The 18,995-nt window shown below is 39.9% G+C and overlaps 1 protein-coding gene across 12 annotated transcripts in view; it reads right to left on the reverse strand.

Moving 5' to 3' along the window:
• Positions 1-427: 427 nt before the first annotated feature.
• Positions 428-18,995, reverse strand: part of LOC126984150 (FYVE and coiled-coil domain-containing protein 1-like) — a 46,325-nt gene continuing 27,757 nt past the window's right edge. For 6 of the 12 annotated variants that reach the window (XM_050837532.1, XM_050837529.1, XM_050837531.1 and 3 more), the window contains 14 exons: positions 16,782-16,970; positions 15,578-16,063; positions 12,871-14,637; positions 11,828-11,983; positions 11,641-11,715; positions 11,371-11,514; positions 9,825-10,037; positions 9,499-9,632; positions 8,235-8,441; positions 7,832-7,932; positions 6,866-7,122; positions 6,119-6,208; positions 5,819-6,018; positions 428-5,478 (listed from right to left, as the gene is read on the reverse strand). In XM_050837532.1, the coding sequence (XP_050693489.1) occupies positions 5,376-5,478; positions 5,819-6,018; positions 6,119-6,208; positions 6,866-7,122; positions 7,832-7,932; positions 8,235-8,441; positions 9,499-9,632; positions 9,825-10,037; positions 11,371-11,514; positions 11,641-11,715; positions 11,828-11,983; positions 12,871-14,637; positions 15,578-16,063; positions 16,782-16,970 (4,122 nt within the window). In that variant the 3' untranslated portion in view covers positions 428-5,375. Of the gene's footprint in view, positions 5,479-5,818; positions 6,019-6,118; positions 6,209-6,865; positions 7,123-7,831; positions 7,933-8,234; positions 8,442-9,498; positions 9,633-9,824; positions 10,038-11,370; positions 11,515-11,640; positions 11,716-11,827; positions 11,984-12,870; positions 14,638-15,577; positions 16,064-16,781; positions 16,971-17,334; positions 17,489-17,541; positions 17,781-18,995 lie in introns of those variants that run through there. The other 6 variants (XM_050837536.1, XM_050837538.1, XM_050837540.1 and 3 more) reach the window with 6 other exon arrangements.

The following is an 18,995-nucleotide window of genomic DNA, read 5'->3' on the forward strand; positions in this document are numbered from 1 at the left end:
TGTTACAGATCCATGAACCAGTTCAGTACACTAGGCACCGGTGACATAGATAGAACAAACGTTACAGATACTTGACCTTATTTCCATCAAGGGAAGAAAGTTTTGTTCCCATATTGGTTACTAGACATGCACACCATCCAATGATTCATAAGCAAATTATGGAATCTCTCAGAAGGTTCCGGCACTACATTTGAATTGTAGACAAAGTGCACCTGCAAGAAAACTTGTGTTAGCATACAATAACTTTACAACTCCAGCAAGAGCAAGAATAAATTTGGTTAAATATTTGAATTATTGTTAATCAACTATTTTAAAAATGTGATGATTCAGGTATTTCATTTTGTTAAATTAATGCACCAAACAAGAATACTTACACGTTAGCGCCTAAACTTTCTAATATTTACGATAGGTTAAAATGAAAATATGGTTTGATTCAGTAATTTGTAATTTACAAGTACAAGGTTGACTTGTAATTATACCTACTTATTTAAGGCACTTGATAAAATATATTGCAAATAATACTTTTATAATATGACGGTATTCACTAAAAAATGCTATAGTACGTAACACCTACAACCTCACTGAAACACTGTGGAATTGCACAATCAACAAAGAAATAAAACAAACGGGGTAATGAGTTAGAGTTGATAATCCAACACATTACTGAAAGTAAGTATGTTGGTAAGTTTATGCTATAACAATCTCTTTTACTATAACAAGCAACAGTAGTTGGTGCACCAGAAGTTAAAACATGTGTTGTGCTGCCAGCTGGTGCTGGTCACCTCTCACTTGATCACGAGCACGTTTGCCCGAGGAAAAGCATCATGGTGATTGGAGGTGAGGTAGCAAGTTCCTTATACTTAACAAGAAATAATGCATGTATAATAAACAAGATGTCTGAAGCAAAAGAAACCCAATTAATCAAGGTATGGGTTCAGTTGTCGGGGCTACACCTCTACCCTGGCCTGACACTGGAGCATCATTAGAGAGTGAACAAGGGAAGATTAGCCAAGAGGGAATGGAAGGACCAATTTGCATATTTATCTAAATCGATAAAGATTACTCCTTGGGAAAAATTGGCGATCAAGTCAATGACATATGTACCACAAATCTTTATGGAGTTATCAGTATTATTTTGCTGTTGAATTTTCTCTTCCCTATACTTTCTGGTGGAAAATTTTCTCTTATTTCCTACAATATTTTTCCTTTTATTTTCCTTTATTTTTCATAATAAAAAAAATGACTACCAGGCATGCCACTGAATGAATTTCATTTTTTTCAAAGAACTTTTCATTCCTTGCACAATAAATTGCATTATAAACATGGAACTTTTGGTCAGGCAGAGGACAGCTGTAGTCACTCCCCAGAGCTCACAGGTTAAAACACCTTAACCAATATAAAGTATGGAAATACCTCTAAAATACAGTATTTCCTGAGTAACTTATCATACTTGGTTTCATACCATCTGGCCACTCACAAGTGTAGGTGTGGCACATGTGAACTGTTAGCTCATGACTGGGTGAAAATCAATGTGTTCAGTCATTGGCTACATAGGGTAAATATTCAAACTATTTCTTCAATAATATATTTGAATGTTTATATATATAAAGAGAACCCTCATACCTTCTTACATAAATCCCAAACATGTCAATTTGCATCTTTAACATACCATAGAAGCTCATGAAAACAAGCTTGTATCAAACAGTTTAGTCAGATCATACACAATGGGCTTTAAAAATATCTATGATTCATCTCATTTCAGGTACATGAAATAACATTTGGCTCTGTAAGTGCAAATAAAAGGTGTTTCAATAATTTGTTGCATGTAAATCACATAGATAATACATATAATGGCCGAGCATCACATTCAATAAGATTTCATGCTATTTTTAACATTATTCATGTGATTTACATGTAACAAATTTTTAAAATACCTTTAATTTGCATTTACAGAGCCAGATGTCTTTTTATGTACCTGAAACAAGATAAAATAGATATTTTCAAGCCCATGGTTTGTTCACGTATGATCTGACTTGATTGTTTGGTGCAAGCCTGTCTTTCATGTACTTGTATGGTACATTTTTTATTGTGGCAAATCAGCTATGTTTGGGATTTATATCAGAAGGTGTGATGGTTCTTTGTATACACAAACATTCAAATATATTACTGAAGAATCAGTATAAATATTTACCACAAGTAGCCAGCAATATAGAACACATTTATTTCAACCAATCATGAGATAGCAATGCACAGTGCCATATCTATCAAAATTCATCCTTGTGGTTGGAGAAATGACATGAAACAGAGTATGACTGTCTTTGGGTATACAGTTGCAATATGTATATCTTTAAGGATGAATAAAAATATATGAATATCTGGTAACTACCTCCCTCAAAGGATTATTTTCAAATGAAAGCCCTGTGTGTGAATATACACATTTTACCAACACTTCACTTCAAGTGTTTAAGGGTACTTATTATGCTGACAAAGAAAAAGGCTCTTCTGGTCAAAAAATTTAGTATGAAAAAAATGGTCAATAAATTATAAGCACAAGTATTCAGGGGGTCTCCTAATATTATTATTCACAAATATAAACCACAAAACATGACAAAAAATGTTACACTGAAAATTGAAACAGTAACCAGACATAAAACTATATAGTTTGGTTTAATTAATAGAACACCTGATCAGTCTGTTTCAGACAGACTTCATTTTTGGATGAAGTATAATGCTTTTTCATTTGGACATAGTGTTTTTTAAACAGAAGACAGTTATAAAAGAGCTAAAGCGACCTATTACAATAATAGCAATACAGTGCGACTGTTAGCACCAATGACAAACACTGCGGCGTCAATCGTTTTGCTCTTGGTTCAGGAGGAAGCCACTCCATTCTGTAGCGACTACAGCCATTTTGACCCCAAAATTATTTACAAATTAACCCTTTCATGCACCAAAAGTTTAATAAGTTTCTCTTTCCACTGCAACATCCGTCTCGGGCTCCCTAGGGGACCTTGCGTACATCCTGACCGTGCAGCGAAAATTTTTATCATGTTATCGATTTCACCCGTGAGTATTCTTTTTTCCTGGCATTATTATGTATCGTTGGTTTTGGAAGAGATTATTCTGCCTTATGAAAGAAAAAAATATCAAGAAATGCAAATAAATAGCAAAGGTTACCGACTCCGAAAAAAACATTGATTAGAGATAAATAAGAAATGCTTATGTTCACCACCTCATAGCTCGAAACTTCCGTTTTGATGCGGATCGCGTCACAATGCGTGAAAGGGTTAACATCAGTCACTCCAATTTCATCATCCAGTCACACTGTGCACAAGTGATGAAGACATCAGAATACATAGTTTGGTAATAAAAGTTGAGCCTCCTTGCTGTGGTACACTCCTCAGACTGGAGCAGACAGTGCTTGGCAGGACATTCACGACACAGCCAGTCAACAGCACACTCACCACTTTTACTCCCAAATTTTTCCATATTCTTTAGTGTTGACACAGGTTTGGATGGTCAGATATCAGCCACAGTGCATGATTACAAAAGAGCAACAGCAAAAGAATGGAGAGTTTTTTGGCTTGCTGTCACAATATATTGCTAATTAAAGAGTGGAACTACAAATAGGGAGGCGACGAATAACGGGGACCCTCTGTATACCTGTTATAAATTGACATCATTATCCTGATAAAATGCAGGCTTATAAAGATGACCCTTAAATTAACAAGGAAATTACAAACACTCATTCTATCACTTGCCATACATGTTTAATTTGAACTCTACTAATATCCAGGTTCTTGCTATGCTAGCAGCCCAGTTTGTCACCAGCTGAGACGGATGCTGCTAAACTTATAACAGCACTAGCAGCCATGCGTTACATCAGTTCACTGCATCAAAGATCATACTCTACCTTAAAGACATCCACCTAATGACTTTAATATCTGATGCCTTATTTGCTTTTGAAAGTCTGACCACGGTGATAGTGATGATAGATGATTTCTACTACCATTCCCATAAGCAGGTTTCACTTCCAGAAGTCTGCCATAACCACAGTCCATTTTGATGCAATCAGTGTCACAATCTTAGCAGCAGAGGCTGTTCTCTTTTCCTCTTCAGTCACGTGAAATATACACACTATCGCTTTAGATTATGTAAAAATGCAATGTCAGGACTGTGCCTTGCAAATAACAAGTGGATCAAATAACAAAAATGTATCCAAACTTATGAAGTAAAAAAGTTGATATGTGCATATGAAGACAAGCAAGTGTCTTCACCAGACTCCACTTACAGAGTTCACTCTGCAAGATCAATTATTGCCTCTTATCATTACATACATTAAAAGGAGATCAAATGTATATCATCTCACTCTTGCAAATAAATCTATATATAACTATAAATGCATTCTTTTATAAAGTATTTATATAATTATACTAGGTCTTCGTGACCAAGAGGCAGAGCTTGTGAGAGATTGAGATTTGAGTGTCTCAATACATTGCTTCTTTATATTTACTACTATTATTCCCTCATTCTTAAAACACAATGTCTCCTTGGCAATAAAAAAAATCATATGAGAAAAAAAGCATATGTGAGTGTCAATGAAACCTGCATTCCAGACAGGGTTCGACAATTTGTTGCTCACCTGCTGATGGCGCACAATTTGTCTAATCACTATTATTATGGCACTATTTTTTGCAAGGTCCGTACCTCAAGAGATTTTGAATTATATGAAATCAGTTCCATCATTTCCTGCACATGGACACATGCTTTTGCACACATGAAATTATGGAACTGCAGGAATATGCTCCACTCACTTTGCTCACTCTGCTATTACGATACGTAGCACCATACTCCATAAAAAATAGTACTTTCAGCACATCGAGTAAGAGTAGAATCTCACTGGCTTAGAACTAAACATGGTTCAATATTACAGTGTGTAACTTATATAAACCCTTATACTATGAGAATAGAAAAATATACAATAAGGAGTAAGGGGTCTACACTCACTAGACTCGAACGTCTTTTTCAATAATCAGCATTGCACAGCTTGGCATGTGCCTCAAATTGTTAATCATAATTAAAGATATGCTGTAACAATTAATTATATTATCAAAAGTATAGCTCTTATTTACTGTTATTCTGTTAACATTACCATTATCAACAACTTTTCCCACAGATGGGAGTGTAAACAATAATAATGGTAAGAACTATATTACAGCTTCAGGTAACTGCAGGACACCGGTGGGCTAGATTCTTAATGGCAAGTAAGTTTTCTTGTCTCTCTGCAGACAGTTCCACTGGCTACTTCCTGAGGTCAAGATGTAGTTTCAAGAGTTTACCAAATACAAACCACCCCCACTAAAATGAGGCAAGGATCATGGGTTGGAAGTAGCTGGCTGCAGGGGCTGCCGAGGCAAGGGATCTCCATCAGCTTGTTCAAGGAGTCTGAGACTGTAGGTAATCTTCTTGGCTGTGTACCTGGAAATGTAAATATATTGCATAATGAAGATACAGAATAGTTCAGTAATCAGTAAACAAGACCATCTCTTGAAACAGGCTTCAAATCATTTAGGTCTTGGTGCATCAAGAAAAAAAAAATTCATATGCATAATAGGCAGGGTTATTGATTTTTTTTTAAATAAAAAAAATCAGATTTTATTTAAATCACATTTTTTTATTTAAATCACATTTTTTTATATCTTATATAAAGGAAAATCTAGATTTAAATCAAATAACCCTGATAATAGGTAACAAAAGAACTCACAAGCAACCCTGACTTTTATACTCAATAGTAAGGAAAGTACCAAAAATATCTCACCTGGAGGAAGAATTGTCAAACACAAGTGTGTACACTCCGGGCTGTTTGGTCACCAAGCGTCCCTTCACAGTGGAGCCTTGCGTTGAGACGACCCTTCTGGTGGGAATCAACACTCGTTGTTGACAGACTGAAGGACCTGTTTCCCCTGATTCTTGGCTGCTTGATGATGGTGGTTGATGCAACACTGAGAATGACACACACTGCAGAGAAAAATCCTGATACAATACTGAAAGGAGGAGTATGTAATTTACCACAGTTTAACAAATAAAAGCATGCAATAAAATCAGTCACAGAATCTACCTTTGGCTCAGAGATGAAGCTCCACTGAAGAGTAATTCCTGCTGGCAGCTCAACAGGCACCAGCGATCGTGTTCCAGCTCCCACCCACGTCTAAACATGTAAATACACAGATTGGTAACAGGTACTAATGATGCCTATGATTTAAACCATTCAAAGCTTTGATTCCCAACCTTGGGGTCAGCCTCCATTTGGGGTCACTTAACATCTTCATAGTTGCAAGACCTATGAAAATGTTACCATAAATGACAAAGAGAACTTCATTTGGCTTATGTTGTGTATATTTTTTACAAGACCAAACTTGCTGTAAATATGTCCACAGAAAATATGAATAACATGTTTCAATTATGTTACTCTTTCCAGCAACTGAAATTTCTCTACTTCTTGAAGGACTTTTCCTTTAATCTGAACAATACAGTTTACAGCCTTCCCTTACTACAGCCATAACCTTACTCCTTCCTGCACTGCTCTGCATTCATACACCAACCTTTTGACGTACCTTTTATAATGCAAGTCTTTAACCCAGTAGCAGCGACGGGCCAAATTTGTGGCTTTACCATGTAGCAGCGACTGGCCAAATTTGTGCCGTGATATAAACCCCCCAAAATAGATGATGCATAAACTGATCACAAATGCGTTGATACATATTATGAAGTGGTTTGCGTGAGTGATGATTTTTTCTCATTTTTCTCGCTTAGAAGGGTCTTTAAGAAACATGATCCCCGCAGCTACCGGGTTAAAAACACTCACCTCAAAATCAGTGGGTGGTTGAGAAGAGAGAGTTGATGTTGTAATAATGTCTGCTGTAGCACGAGTCTCTGGGACCACTTCTGGGTTGCTGGTAGGGGAATCATTGCTAGGAGTGGACGACTGTCTTGAGCTCTGAACTTCATCATCTGATATTACAGCATAATCGTCATCATCAGGCTGTCTAGAGGCAATAGGCAGTGGCTTGGCTGAACTTGAGGTCTGACTTCCTGTGGCACCCTGTTCTAGGCTCTCATCATCTTAAAAGAAGTGATAATTTGATAAAAATGATATTTTTACAAAGGTATGTGAATCAAAAAATATGGGAATGTGGATTTACAAAAATGTAAAATGGGGGAAATGTGCATCAACTCTCCCTCGACCTGCAGATTTATAGCTAAGTTTGCTGAGTACAACGCAACAGAGGTATGGTGGCTAAGATAGATAGATAGATACATAGATAGATAGATTAGCCCCTCAGAACCGCAAAAGTTTTTCTCGGGTGATCCCCCATAATGCAAAAGTCATCGAAAAATACACTTCGAAACTGATAAAAAGTCATAAAAAATGTATTCTAGATTTTTTTTTGGCACACCCTGCTGTGAAATCCATTTTTTTCTAGGTTGTCATATCTGGCTGGAATTCCATGATTCCCGAAAAATTCCAACTTTTTACTGGTGCGATGTACATAAAAAATTATTGAAGAAAAGTTGCTCATTTTATCACAATGGAGTCCGAAAAGTATAGTTTATAATCTCTGACCAGGAAATTTACTGCCTACAGAGAGCCAAAGTTGTGGTTGAAACAATAAATAATTTTTTTAATTTTTTGTAGTTTTTTTCTGGTAATTTTTTGTAGTTTTTTTCATTCTGGAATGAATCTCATTGAATAAAAGTTGTAGAAAATCATCCGTATAACCCAACTGTGAAATCAGATTATGATTTAAAACCTATGCCATCAAAATCTTACCTCTTTGGCTTGATAAGGTGGTGGTGTTGGAAACAGTGGCCACGATAGCTGCCAGCTCAGCCTGGACGGAGAAACAGTCATCACACACCCTCACGCGCCGGCTAGAAAAGAGACAAAGTTTTATTCCTGATTGGAATGGAAATACAGTGAGTGCATGTCTGCATCATGTGGAATAATGTAAGAGGTTAAGATTTTTTTATCTTTAGTGATGTCAACATTCAGTTTTTAGAAAACATGGTTATACAGTAGGTTAAATTAAAGGTATGTATAGACATCTAACCAAATGTATGTCCATCTCCTAAATAATAATGTTCTGTATATTTATCAGTCCCCTGAATCTAACCTTTCTGGATATTCTAAAGCAATAAGAGAAAATAAATGAAGAGTAATATAAAGGCAGCACCTGGACGCCGGGGTCATGATCCAGTTATCTGAGCAGCCTGTGCAGAAGATCCGTCCACATGTGCGGCAGTGGTGGCGCCTGCGTGTCAGTGAGAAAGACACACTACACCCTAAACAACTCTGAGCGCTACTGTTCTCCATCCAGGAACGGCTGCCACCTGCCACAGCCTCTAGGCGCATGTTAGCCTGCCACAGGGTATCCTTCTCTCTGCACAATGCAACAGAGTGCAAGACAAATTCAAACACAGCTACAAACACTCATTAATAAGTAACAAATTGGTGACTTGAATTCATTATTTGTGTTAGTCACAATGTTTTAGTTTAAAACAAAATACACACTACAGAATGGCACATCCTTAAGATACCAATAAGCATATTTTCAACCTTCCATTGTCACTACCAAAATTTTTCACCATGGAATGATGAACATAAATTAGAAGTCACATGAAATATAAGGGACATTTACTTGACCAATAAACTGTTATTGAAAAGAGGAACATCAGTTTCAGTAAGGCATTATCATCATATTCAGTCACTGTTAGTCCACTGCAGGACAAAGCCTTTCTAAATGTTCGCCACCTCCCTCTATCTGAAGTTAAGTGTACTTATCTTGCTCTGGCAACTGCTCTAATTTCATCTCTCCACCTGGTCATTCGCCTGCCCTGACTTCTACAGTTTCTGGGTAACCATTCTGTAACTTTGGTTGTTCATATGTTATCAGTTTATGCCTGCTATGAACTACATAAGTCCTCTTATTCTAAATTGTCTTTAAATTAAAATGTCTACAATCTTTGTCTGTTCTCTAATCCATGATGCTGGTTTCTTGTCCCTTCATGTTATGCCCAGCTTTTTCTCTAAATTCCCCTTTGTGCATATCTTGGCTTTCTCTCTTGATATATTGTGAAGTGAAAAGCTTGCCGCCTCCACTGTTATACTACATGCCTCCGCACATACTTGACTCCCGAGTCATCCTTCAGTCCCTCCCTCACTCAAATGACAGAACAGGTGTTAAGAATGTGCCAAAAATTATGTTTCAATACACTTCAACAACCAGCTATTGAAAAAGGTTTGAAATTCTAATAAAAAGACACACAGCAGTTTGAATTAAAGATTAATGTAAGTGTCAGTGGTAAGTGAAACACATGCTTTGCAAAATGTAAGCAAAAACTGACTTACTGTGAGCTAAAGGGAAAACATTTTGGTATGAGGTTTTCTGCGCATGCACTCTTTTAACACAATATTAATATGCAAAATGTTTTCAGTACCTTAATAATTGAATTATTTTTTCTCGGAGTTGTTCATTGTCATCTGCGAGCTGAGTTGAAGCTTCCTGGGTAGTTTTCAGTTCACTCTGAGTCTCAGTGAGCGTGTTTTGTGCCAGCTTCATCTTAGCCTCAGTCTGCAAACATGTCCAATATCACAAAAGTGTAATTAAATGTGTTCTAGCGATTTATCTCCTCAGACATTTACCCACGTAACAAACTTATCTGTTACTGGGTGACAGAAAAAAGTATAGTAAATGAAAAAAAATTGAATTAAAAGAAAATGACAGCTATATAACAAACTGAGATGAGTAACAATAATAAAGTACCTGTTGCAAATGATCCCCAAGGGTGGAACAGTTGGTATCTCTTTCCTTAAGGTCTTCTGCTAGTTTACTGACTGTGGAAGATAATTTATCTTGCTCACTAAGCCAAAGCTCCTTATCTGTTGCTGCCTGCTGCTCCAGATGACAGATTCTGGCTTCCTGTTCACTGATTTGCAATGCAGCAGCACTGAGAGCTTTTGCTTTCTCTTCATCTGCCTGCAAAGCCATGAAAATATTCATTTGGTGATAATTCATTCTCAGGTTTTGACTAATTTCATGTCAAACTTGTAAAAACAAGGTAATTTTAAATGTACATATCAGTCAATCAATCAGTGGGGGGGCGTCGCCTCGCCCATCCTACGACGCCAAGCCCGGGGGTCCCTCCGGGCGAGTCTCCATGCTGGCCCCCTTCCCAACCCGAGTACCTCCCGGCAGGATCTATCGACTTGCTCATGCCACGAACTCCGTGGGCGTCCCCTTAGCCTCCTCCACTCAAGATTGTCTCTCACAAAGACAACCCGATGAGCAGGATCAGCTTCAGGGTAAAGTGCCACGTGCCCATATAGCCGGAGTTGGCGTTGACGGACTATGCAGGTAATATATGTCGAATCAGTCTCACGGAGTAGTTGCCTGTTTGACACAGTCATTCCAGCAATGTCCCATGATTCTGCGAAGACATTTATTACCAAAGGCATCAATCTGCCTCTCCAAGTCCCCATTTAGTGTCCATGTCTCACAACCATAGAGTAAGACAAGGAGCACAAGGGACTTGAAGATCCATATCTTTGTCCTTCTGCACAGGTATTGACAATGCCATATACTCATGTTGAGTGAGTCCATAACACCATGGGCCAGGCCAATCTGCTGTAAGACTTCCTGGTCAGAGTCACCGTTGTTATGAACTACGCTACCAAGATATGTGAAACTTTCTGAGTTCTCAACGTCCTCGCCACACACATGAACAGACTGTACTGTTTCATCTAGCAAGCCTCCAAACACCTGTACCTTGGTCTTGGCCCAGGAGACCTGAAGTCCCAAGGGCTTCGCCTCCTCATACAGTGCCTCGATGGCCATCACCAAAACCTCCAGTGACTCCGCCAGGATTACTGCATCATCAGCAAAACAAGGTCAGTGACCCTGGTATTGCCAATAGATGCTCCGCAATGACTCTGGTCCACAACTCTGCCCAGTACCCAGTCCATACAAGTGTTGAAAAGCGATGGGGCAAGGACACAGCCCTGTCTCACTCCCGCATTCACGGAAAAGCTGGACAAGCCCCCTTGACACTTCACAGCACTCTGTCCCAGAATACAGGCCAGTCAGCAAACCAACAGTCCTCGTAGGAATCCCACGGAGTTGCAGAAGATACTAGAGTGCCTCGCAATGCACTGAATCAAACACCTTCTTGAGATCAACACAGGCTGCAAGCATCCCCTGTTGAAACTCACGTCAGCGCTCCACCAGTACGTCAAGCGCTAGGATATGGTCATTAAATGGATGATGACAATCAATACAACTAAATAGGCAGAATACAACAAGTCGTGCTCACCTTAACGGCTGCATCACACTCCATGTCCTTAGAAGAAATCTGGAATCTAAGGTCTGCAATTTGCACTTGTAGAGTCTCAACTTCTTTTTTTAGTTGCTCATACTCCTTGCTTAGCTCAGTGTGGGCACTCTGAGACTCGCTTACCTTGGGAAAGAAAGGGCAAGGTTTAGAATTTACTGATAGGGGTGCCTTCCAACATGTATTAAAATATCATCTATCATCTGAGACAGCTGAACATAACATCAGGGTAAGGTAACAACATAATCTCACCAGCTTTTCTGCATGCTTCAGACGATTAAGTGTATCTTCAGAGGTCACTTCCTGTGCCTTCAGCAATCCTTCAAGCTGTCAAATAAATGAGTGACAAATATAGTATAAAAATAATGGAAATGCATTAAAAAATTTAATACAATTTTCTGCCATTATTTATCAGTTTTTACACACACTCATGGCCCACCTCAGTCACCCGGCTGGAGGCAATGTGCAGCAGCTGCCCCCGCTCCTCCAGCTGCTCCCTGAGGCCGCTGACTTCCTCCTGAAGGCTCTCGTACTCACGTTCCTGCTGGTTAATAGATTCCACCTTCTGCCGCAGCTTCTCCTCAGCCTCATTGATCTGCAGAGGTATTACAGTACTAAATATAATGTATCACATACCTTAGAAAATAAAATGTGTTGTTATTCTTGAAGAAAAAATTGCAATTTTTCACCTGGAGACCTATAATTTATCATCTATCGTCCCTATCTATAAAAATTGAAACAGCCTCTTTATGAAAATTCTTCATCTTATATGCAGTAACCACATGAATACTAAGCTTTCCACTCATCCACTATTCCATTTTTGTAACAATTATTGATTTTCATTTGAAAACTTTAATCAAGTAACTATATAACTTATGCAAACCTTGGCATTTTGATTTTTTTCAAGATGATAATATATACATACTTGACTCTTCCTATAATGCTTAACAATTGTAATTCAGACTGTTATAAACAAGTTTAGTAGTGAACATAAACTCTTCCCCTAAGCCAATAAGTTATTCTGAGGGTTTATACATTGGCTCAAAATCACACAAGTAAACAAACATGTTTCAGTCATGCCACAAAAAGTGTTTCAGGATACTTTTTAACCCGTACTAAATTAGTAGTTCTATGATTGATGAAATCTACAGCAAACTTAGCGAGATTAACAGACAACTATTCTTTGAGGCAAGATTAAACCTTCATGACAACAGAAAGACAGGATCAAAAGTGGTGTTTGGCATGCTAATTAGTAGTTTCACAATGAAGTGCTCCAGTGACATGATACAATACACATGATTCACAAATTATGCATATACTGCAAATAGCTTAACGCTTTTAGTCTTCAATAACGCTGAACTAATTCACACACATACATACAGGTATTGACAAGAACACACATGTAAATGGGCAAAAAGAAGCAAACACTAAAAAAAATTGGATAAGCAAACTTCACACAAAGCAGTCATCACATCATTGTACCTTGCCATTTCGCTCTAACTTGAGCTCATCAACAATCTTTCCTAGGTGTTCCAGCTTGGCTTGCAACTCCTGCCTGAGTCTCTGCTCCTTCTCCAGCGACTGAGTCAGCTGAGCCTCGGAAGAAATCTTCTCCTCCTGAAGTAATCTACACCGCTCCTCTAGTTTCTTGTTGTCCCGGCTAAGAATCTCTATCTTTCTGGGAAGGAAGTTGATGAGACGCTTGCTGAGGTCACCATCTACGTCTGACGATTCTTCAATGGGGGTGAAAGTGTCATCTCCACTCCCAGCAGCCGCAGCCCCTTCCTCCTCAGAGAGACTCCCGGCTGTGCCTGCTGCAGAGCCTGTATCGGCCTCACTCATGTATGCTGTGTCTGAACTCTCAGGTTCTGGAGTTAGGATTTCTGTATCAAAATGGTGAACATCAATATCATCAAGTTCATAGTCATTGTTATCATACTCATCATCCATGTCATCATCATCTTCATCATCATCCTCTTCATCACTTGAACCATAATGCTCATGCAAGGCTGACAGCCTGGACGCTAGGGTCAATGACCTTGCTGTGGAAGCCATTAGCTTTTGATACAAATAACTACACTGGTCCTCCAGATCCTGCAAACGGTTTGCATGCATATCTTCTCCTTCCATGGCTGCCACCATGGCCGTGGAGGTATCATCATCAGCATCTATCACCCCATACTCTATTGCCATGTCCAGCAGGAGGTCTACGGGTGGTTCAAACTCCGCTGGCGGACGTATCCTGGCAGTGGCTCCCTTCACTTCTTCGTCTCCCCCTTCTTTGTCTGTAGGTTGTACTTCGCTTGCAATACGTCTCCTCTCATTCAATTCCTCCCTTAGACTATTCCATTCCTCCTCACTCTCAGTGTTCATCTGTCTGATCTTATGCCACTGTTCCCGAGAGCACTCCAACTCTTCTCTTAGGCGATGCAGCAGCTCTCTCTTCTCCTTTAGCTCATAGCGTAAGATAGACTCTGATGAATGCAGCTGAGCGTGTTGCTCCTTCATGTCAGACACCAGCAGCCAGGTTGAGTGGAGAGCATCAGACACACTCAAAAGCCGATTCTCTTGATGTGTCACTCGCCGCTGCAGCTCAACATTAAGGACTTTCAATCTATCAATTTCAGTGACAAGTGATTTCTTCTCCATAATCAGTTCTTTTAATTTGGTGTATGTTTTACTGACACTCTGAGACATTTCCTTGAAGTCTTCTTCTGAGGGAAGGGTGCTGAACACTGTGTTAATGGTGTCTGGAGGGTTAACTGTATTCACTCTGGTTTTCTCTGTTAACTCAAGGTCCTCAAACAGCTTGGTGATGGTACGCAGTTGTTCTGACATATTTCGATTATCAGTGAAATAAGTATCTAACTGGTCTTTCAGGCCATGTATAATTACTTCTTGATCATCAATGACATTTTCATAATCCTTCACACGCTTTTTGAGTTCACAACACATCCTTTCAGTCAGATCAAGTTTCCCTGTTGCAAAGTCAAGTTCAGCTAAAAGACTGGGAATATCTTCCACTGTCTTATACAAGCTACACTTTTGGGGCATAAACTCTGGGACCTGCACCCCAATCTCCTCCCTGCCTGAGGCAGAGTCCTGGAGCAAACAGAGACCCTCGGCACCGCTGCAAGACTCTGAGTCGCTGTCACTCAGTCGAGTCTTGCGTTCAAACCAGTTGGCACTCACCTTCCTTATATTTGTTCTCAGGGTGGTCTTCTCTACCTCTGCAGCACTACACTGCTCCTGAAATATAAGCAATAATAAATCACTCAAAAAAAAAAAAGATTTCTTGTTAGAAAACAAAAGTAGACATACAGGGAATGTGAAATAAATTTGGAGAGCAGGAAGGGACAATGTATGGATGGCTATTTGATGAAAACTTGTGTTTTCATAACTAACTTGGATAGTTACAACACAGCAGACAATAAAAAATTGGGTTAACACAAAGAGCTATTAATAAATAATCATTATAAAACATCACAATAATCAGATATTTTGCTGATGGAGACTAGAATGGTAAAAGGAACAAGGTTATTAGGACCCCAAATACCCTGACTAATGAAAGTAAGGGTGTCATATAAGGGTGCTTGTGTATGCAGCCTTTTGATCAGCCCTACAGCATAAAAATGAAATCCTTGTGAGACATGAGCGAGACAGATCAATAGTGAGGAAATGGAAATTAAAATGCTGAAAAACACAGTGGGATGTGCAGGGTCGTCAAATGTGAGAAATTAAGATATACAGACAAGGTGTGAAATATGAGTCATATTAAAATAAGTAGAGCAAAGTCAGCTGAGGTGGTGTGGTCCTATTAACCCGGTAGCAGCGACGGGCCAAATTTGTGGTTTTACCTTGAAGCAGCAACGGGCCAAATTTGTGCCATGATTTAAACCCCCCAAAATAAATGATACATAAACTCATCACAAATGCTTTCATATATATTATGAAGTGGTTTGTGTGTGTGATGATTTTTTCAAATTTTTCTCGCTTAGAGGGACCCTTAAGAAACATGATCCCTGCTGCTACCGGGTTAAAACAATGATATACAAAAGTGGCGAAATAATCAACAGCAGTGACGTTGAAACAGCACACGAAGTCATGAGGTGGTGGCTGATAAGGCTGCCAAATCTCAATGCCAATATGAGGGTATGGAAATACAAGGGCAATACAAGGGCATACAAACCTGTAGGATTTTGTTTTCTTTCTCCAACTCCTTCAACTTGCACTGACACTGTTCCAGCATTTCCTGAGCACTAGTCGAGGAGCCCATGGTAGCAAGAGTCTCTGAGCCATCAGAATCAGGCACTTGTGCTTGTTCTAGTGATATAGTAACTAAAGGAACTTCTGGCACTTCATTTATGTTTGTTGCACTTGTCACACAGCTGTCCAACTTTCTACTAGTGATGTGTGTTTCATTTAGCTTTTCTTGCAAGTACTTTATTTCATTATTCAGATCATTCTCTTGAGTATGAGATTGCTGCAGTTGAGCCTCAAGGGCAGTGACCTGCTCCTCCAGTTGGTGCTGGAGTCTCGTCAAGTCCTCACACCGGGACTTGCTGACTCGCAGTTCTTCTGTTAGCAAGTCACACTGATGACATTTATCGGGTGAACACACTGCCGGGCTGTCATCACTCACAGGAGCAGACAACGCTGCTTCTGCATTCTTGACCTGAATATGAACTTTCATTACTCAAGTGAAACTATCTAAAAAAAAAGAAAAGTACAAATATGAATATAACATTACATTCCACATAAATTATTCTCAGGAAAACACTTGGTATACATAATCAAAAGATACTAGGCCTCTGATACATACCATGCCCTCATGATCATTATGTCCCAGAATCTATCTATCTGTATCCCTAATGCCCTTTATGGGAACTTCCATCAATGGGTTGGCAAAGACAGAAGCATCTCAAACTTTCCCTGTTCCAGCCCTCCCTCTTAACACACTCAATCCCTTGTCTATCAACTCGTCCATTATACTGATCCACTTCACTGGTGGTCTTCTCCTGACAGCCTCTCCTATAATTCTGTCCTCATACTCTTAACAATATCATCTTCATCGCATGCCCAAACCCTCTCAGAGCATCACGCTTCATTGATTCAACCATTCCATGATCCAATCCCTTCACTGTTACACCTATGCCAAACCTTTCATACATGCTTTACGCTCTACACTCTGCCTCTGATTCTCACACTTCTTTCATAACTCTCAAGAAGTTTCCTTAACTTGAGGAAATTAGCAAATTTAAATCAAAGTAAATTAAATATTTTCTTCATAAATTGTTTGTAAAAACTATCGATAATTCAACATTATTTAAGAATAAAAACACATATGATACCGATTTCTAGGAACACTAGCACACTACTGGACTGCCCCTTGCCTGGTCAAGCTGCGTCTGGAGCGCCGCACACGACGCGCGGAGCGTGGCGTTGTCTCCCTCGAGGGCAGTCAGGCGCTGGTTGGCCTCCTCCAGGGCCACCACAGGGTCAGGGAGACCCAGAAGATCGTCTTCACCCACAGCGGTCATGGTCGGACTATTTGGGGACTGCAAACCCACAGCCTCACTCAGCTGGAATTGAATCATCACTCATTATAATGTCATCTGCTTGCCTTCAAATTCATAAAAGCAAAACACGGTCTATGGGAGAGCTTTCTTGTGGCTGAATGTAGAGGTTAATATGACGTAGCAATTTTCAAATCTTATTATTCATCTTATGATAACACACAATCTACAAAAAATAAAGTCTACAGCGGAAAGTAAACCACCAAAATAAAGATGCCAGAAAGAATACCAGAAAGAATTACGATATGCGAAAAAGTATGCGGGTGTAGATGCCTGTAAAATGCAGACTGAAATAACCGTCCAACCCGCACTCCCAAAATTAATTTCAGCACTCGACAATCTTTGCGAACAGACCCGTCACTCCACACACCTGTCTCTCCTTTCCTTGGTCTTAAATCGCACCTGTCCTCCCCACTCGCGTTAATTCACCAAGCACCGCCCCGGCACACGACCACTCGTTCCTCTCGCACAAAACCACTGAACTCGTGTGCCCCGTTCACTCTTCAGGAAAACTCGTAAGTGCTAAAATTAGGGCATGACGTTGCATTTACAAGTCTGCCTAAATTTCTAGATTCACCATTTGTGTTGTGTTGACTAAGGGTGTTTTTCTTGGACCAGGTGGAGCAGGGGAGGCCCACGGACGGCAACTTGGATTTGGCCTTGCTGCAACTTAGGTAACCTTGGCAAGCGAAACCTCTGAGCTCATCGTCGGCCACGTAACTTTCAACACTCCAACCTGATGCCACGGGGAACGACACCTGTTATCTTGGCGCTATGCTTCGCTACAGGGGACGCAAATACCATCACCAAGCACAGTAGGCTATCCTCTGAACCGCCACTGACTGCGCGCGCATACCCTCTTAGCTGCCCCTGCTTGCGCGCGCATATCGAACCACCGATGCGAATCATTTTTTTGACGGGAAAGATGATTCGCGGATTTCTGAAAAGTGACTGGATTGCTGAATTTCCGCTAGTCTCTTAGAATTTGTGTGAGTGTATATCTCATAAGGGTCGCCTACTCCACTCCTGAAAATAGAAATGCTTCATGAACGTGAATATTTTTCGAGAGTTTGAACCATTGCGTTGAACTAACCCCCCCCCCCCCCTCTCTCTCTCTCTCTCTCTCTCTCTCTCTGTAATCCCAAAGTCTATCCCATCTAGTCCAAGAAGAATTTCTATGTAAAGGGGCTATTACACTGGGCAAATTTTCCGTGGCTCTTCAGTCAAACCACGATTTCCGCTGGCGTGGTTCTCATATTTGCGTGGTTTTCTGACGTGTCCACGATCTTCCAAAGCAACGGTAGATTTCACTGAAGGACGACGGTATTACTCATCATCTTCATCAGCAGCAATAACAACAAACTATTGAGAACCACGTTAGGCGGAAATCGTGGTTTGACTGAAGATCCACGGAAAATATGCCCAGTGTAATAGCCCCTTACCGTTCTGCTCTTCTACCCACGACCCTGCCACATAGCAATAAGAAAAACACCAGCACCCGTATTCTCAGATTTTTAAAAGCCACAAAGAAGGTTAGTCTGGTTCTCACGAGTTCTTTTTCACGTTCAAGGTGCAGCAGGCTTTTCAAACTATCTCTAGATTCATAAAACTGCCCATGGAAATACCCACAACCTCTACGAAAGCCTTATCATATGTGGGTGGAGAATATCGTCACCTTCGTAAACAAACCGCTAAAGTCATTATTTTCTACTTAACAGGAAATCAGAAAAGAACTGTCATTATCTCATTTGGCTGAAGATTTAGGCAGAAATGAAAAGGCCAATTCTAGAACACTCAAACCCTGAATGACGAAGGCAACTACACAAAAATGGGCGTCACCACATGTTGAAAAATTGATGTAGACAAAAATCTGGAAATCGATGAAAAATGACTTAGGCGATTATTTTATGAGGGTGACGATATGGACCCTGCACAGCTTGGTCCTACATACATTAGCTTATCTAAAGGAACTCGAGGAGGCTGTATACGATTCCCACGTCCGTTATTTCTTTATACTTCAGGGATGTACAA

Source organism: Eriocheir sinensis, chromosome 56 (genome assembly GCF_024679095.1).
Source record: "Eriocheir sinensis breed Jianghai 21 chromosome 56, ASM2467909v1, whole genome shotgun sequence".
NCBI lineage: Eukaryota > Metazoa > Arthropoda > Malacostraca > Decapoda > Varunidae > Eriocheir > Eriocheir sinensis.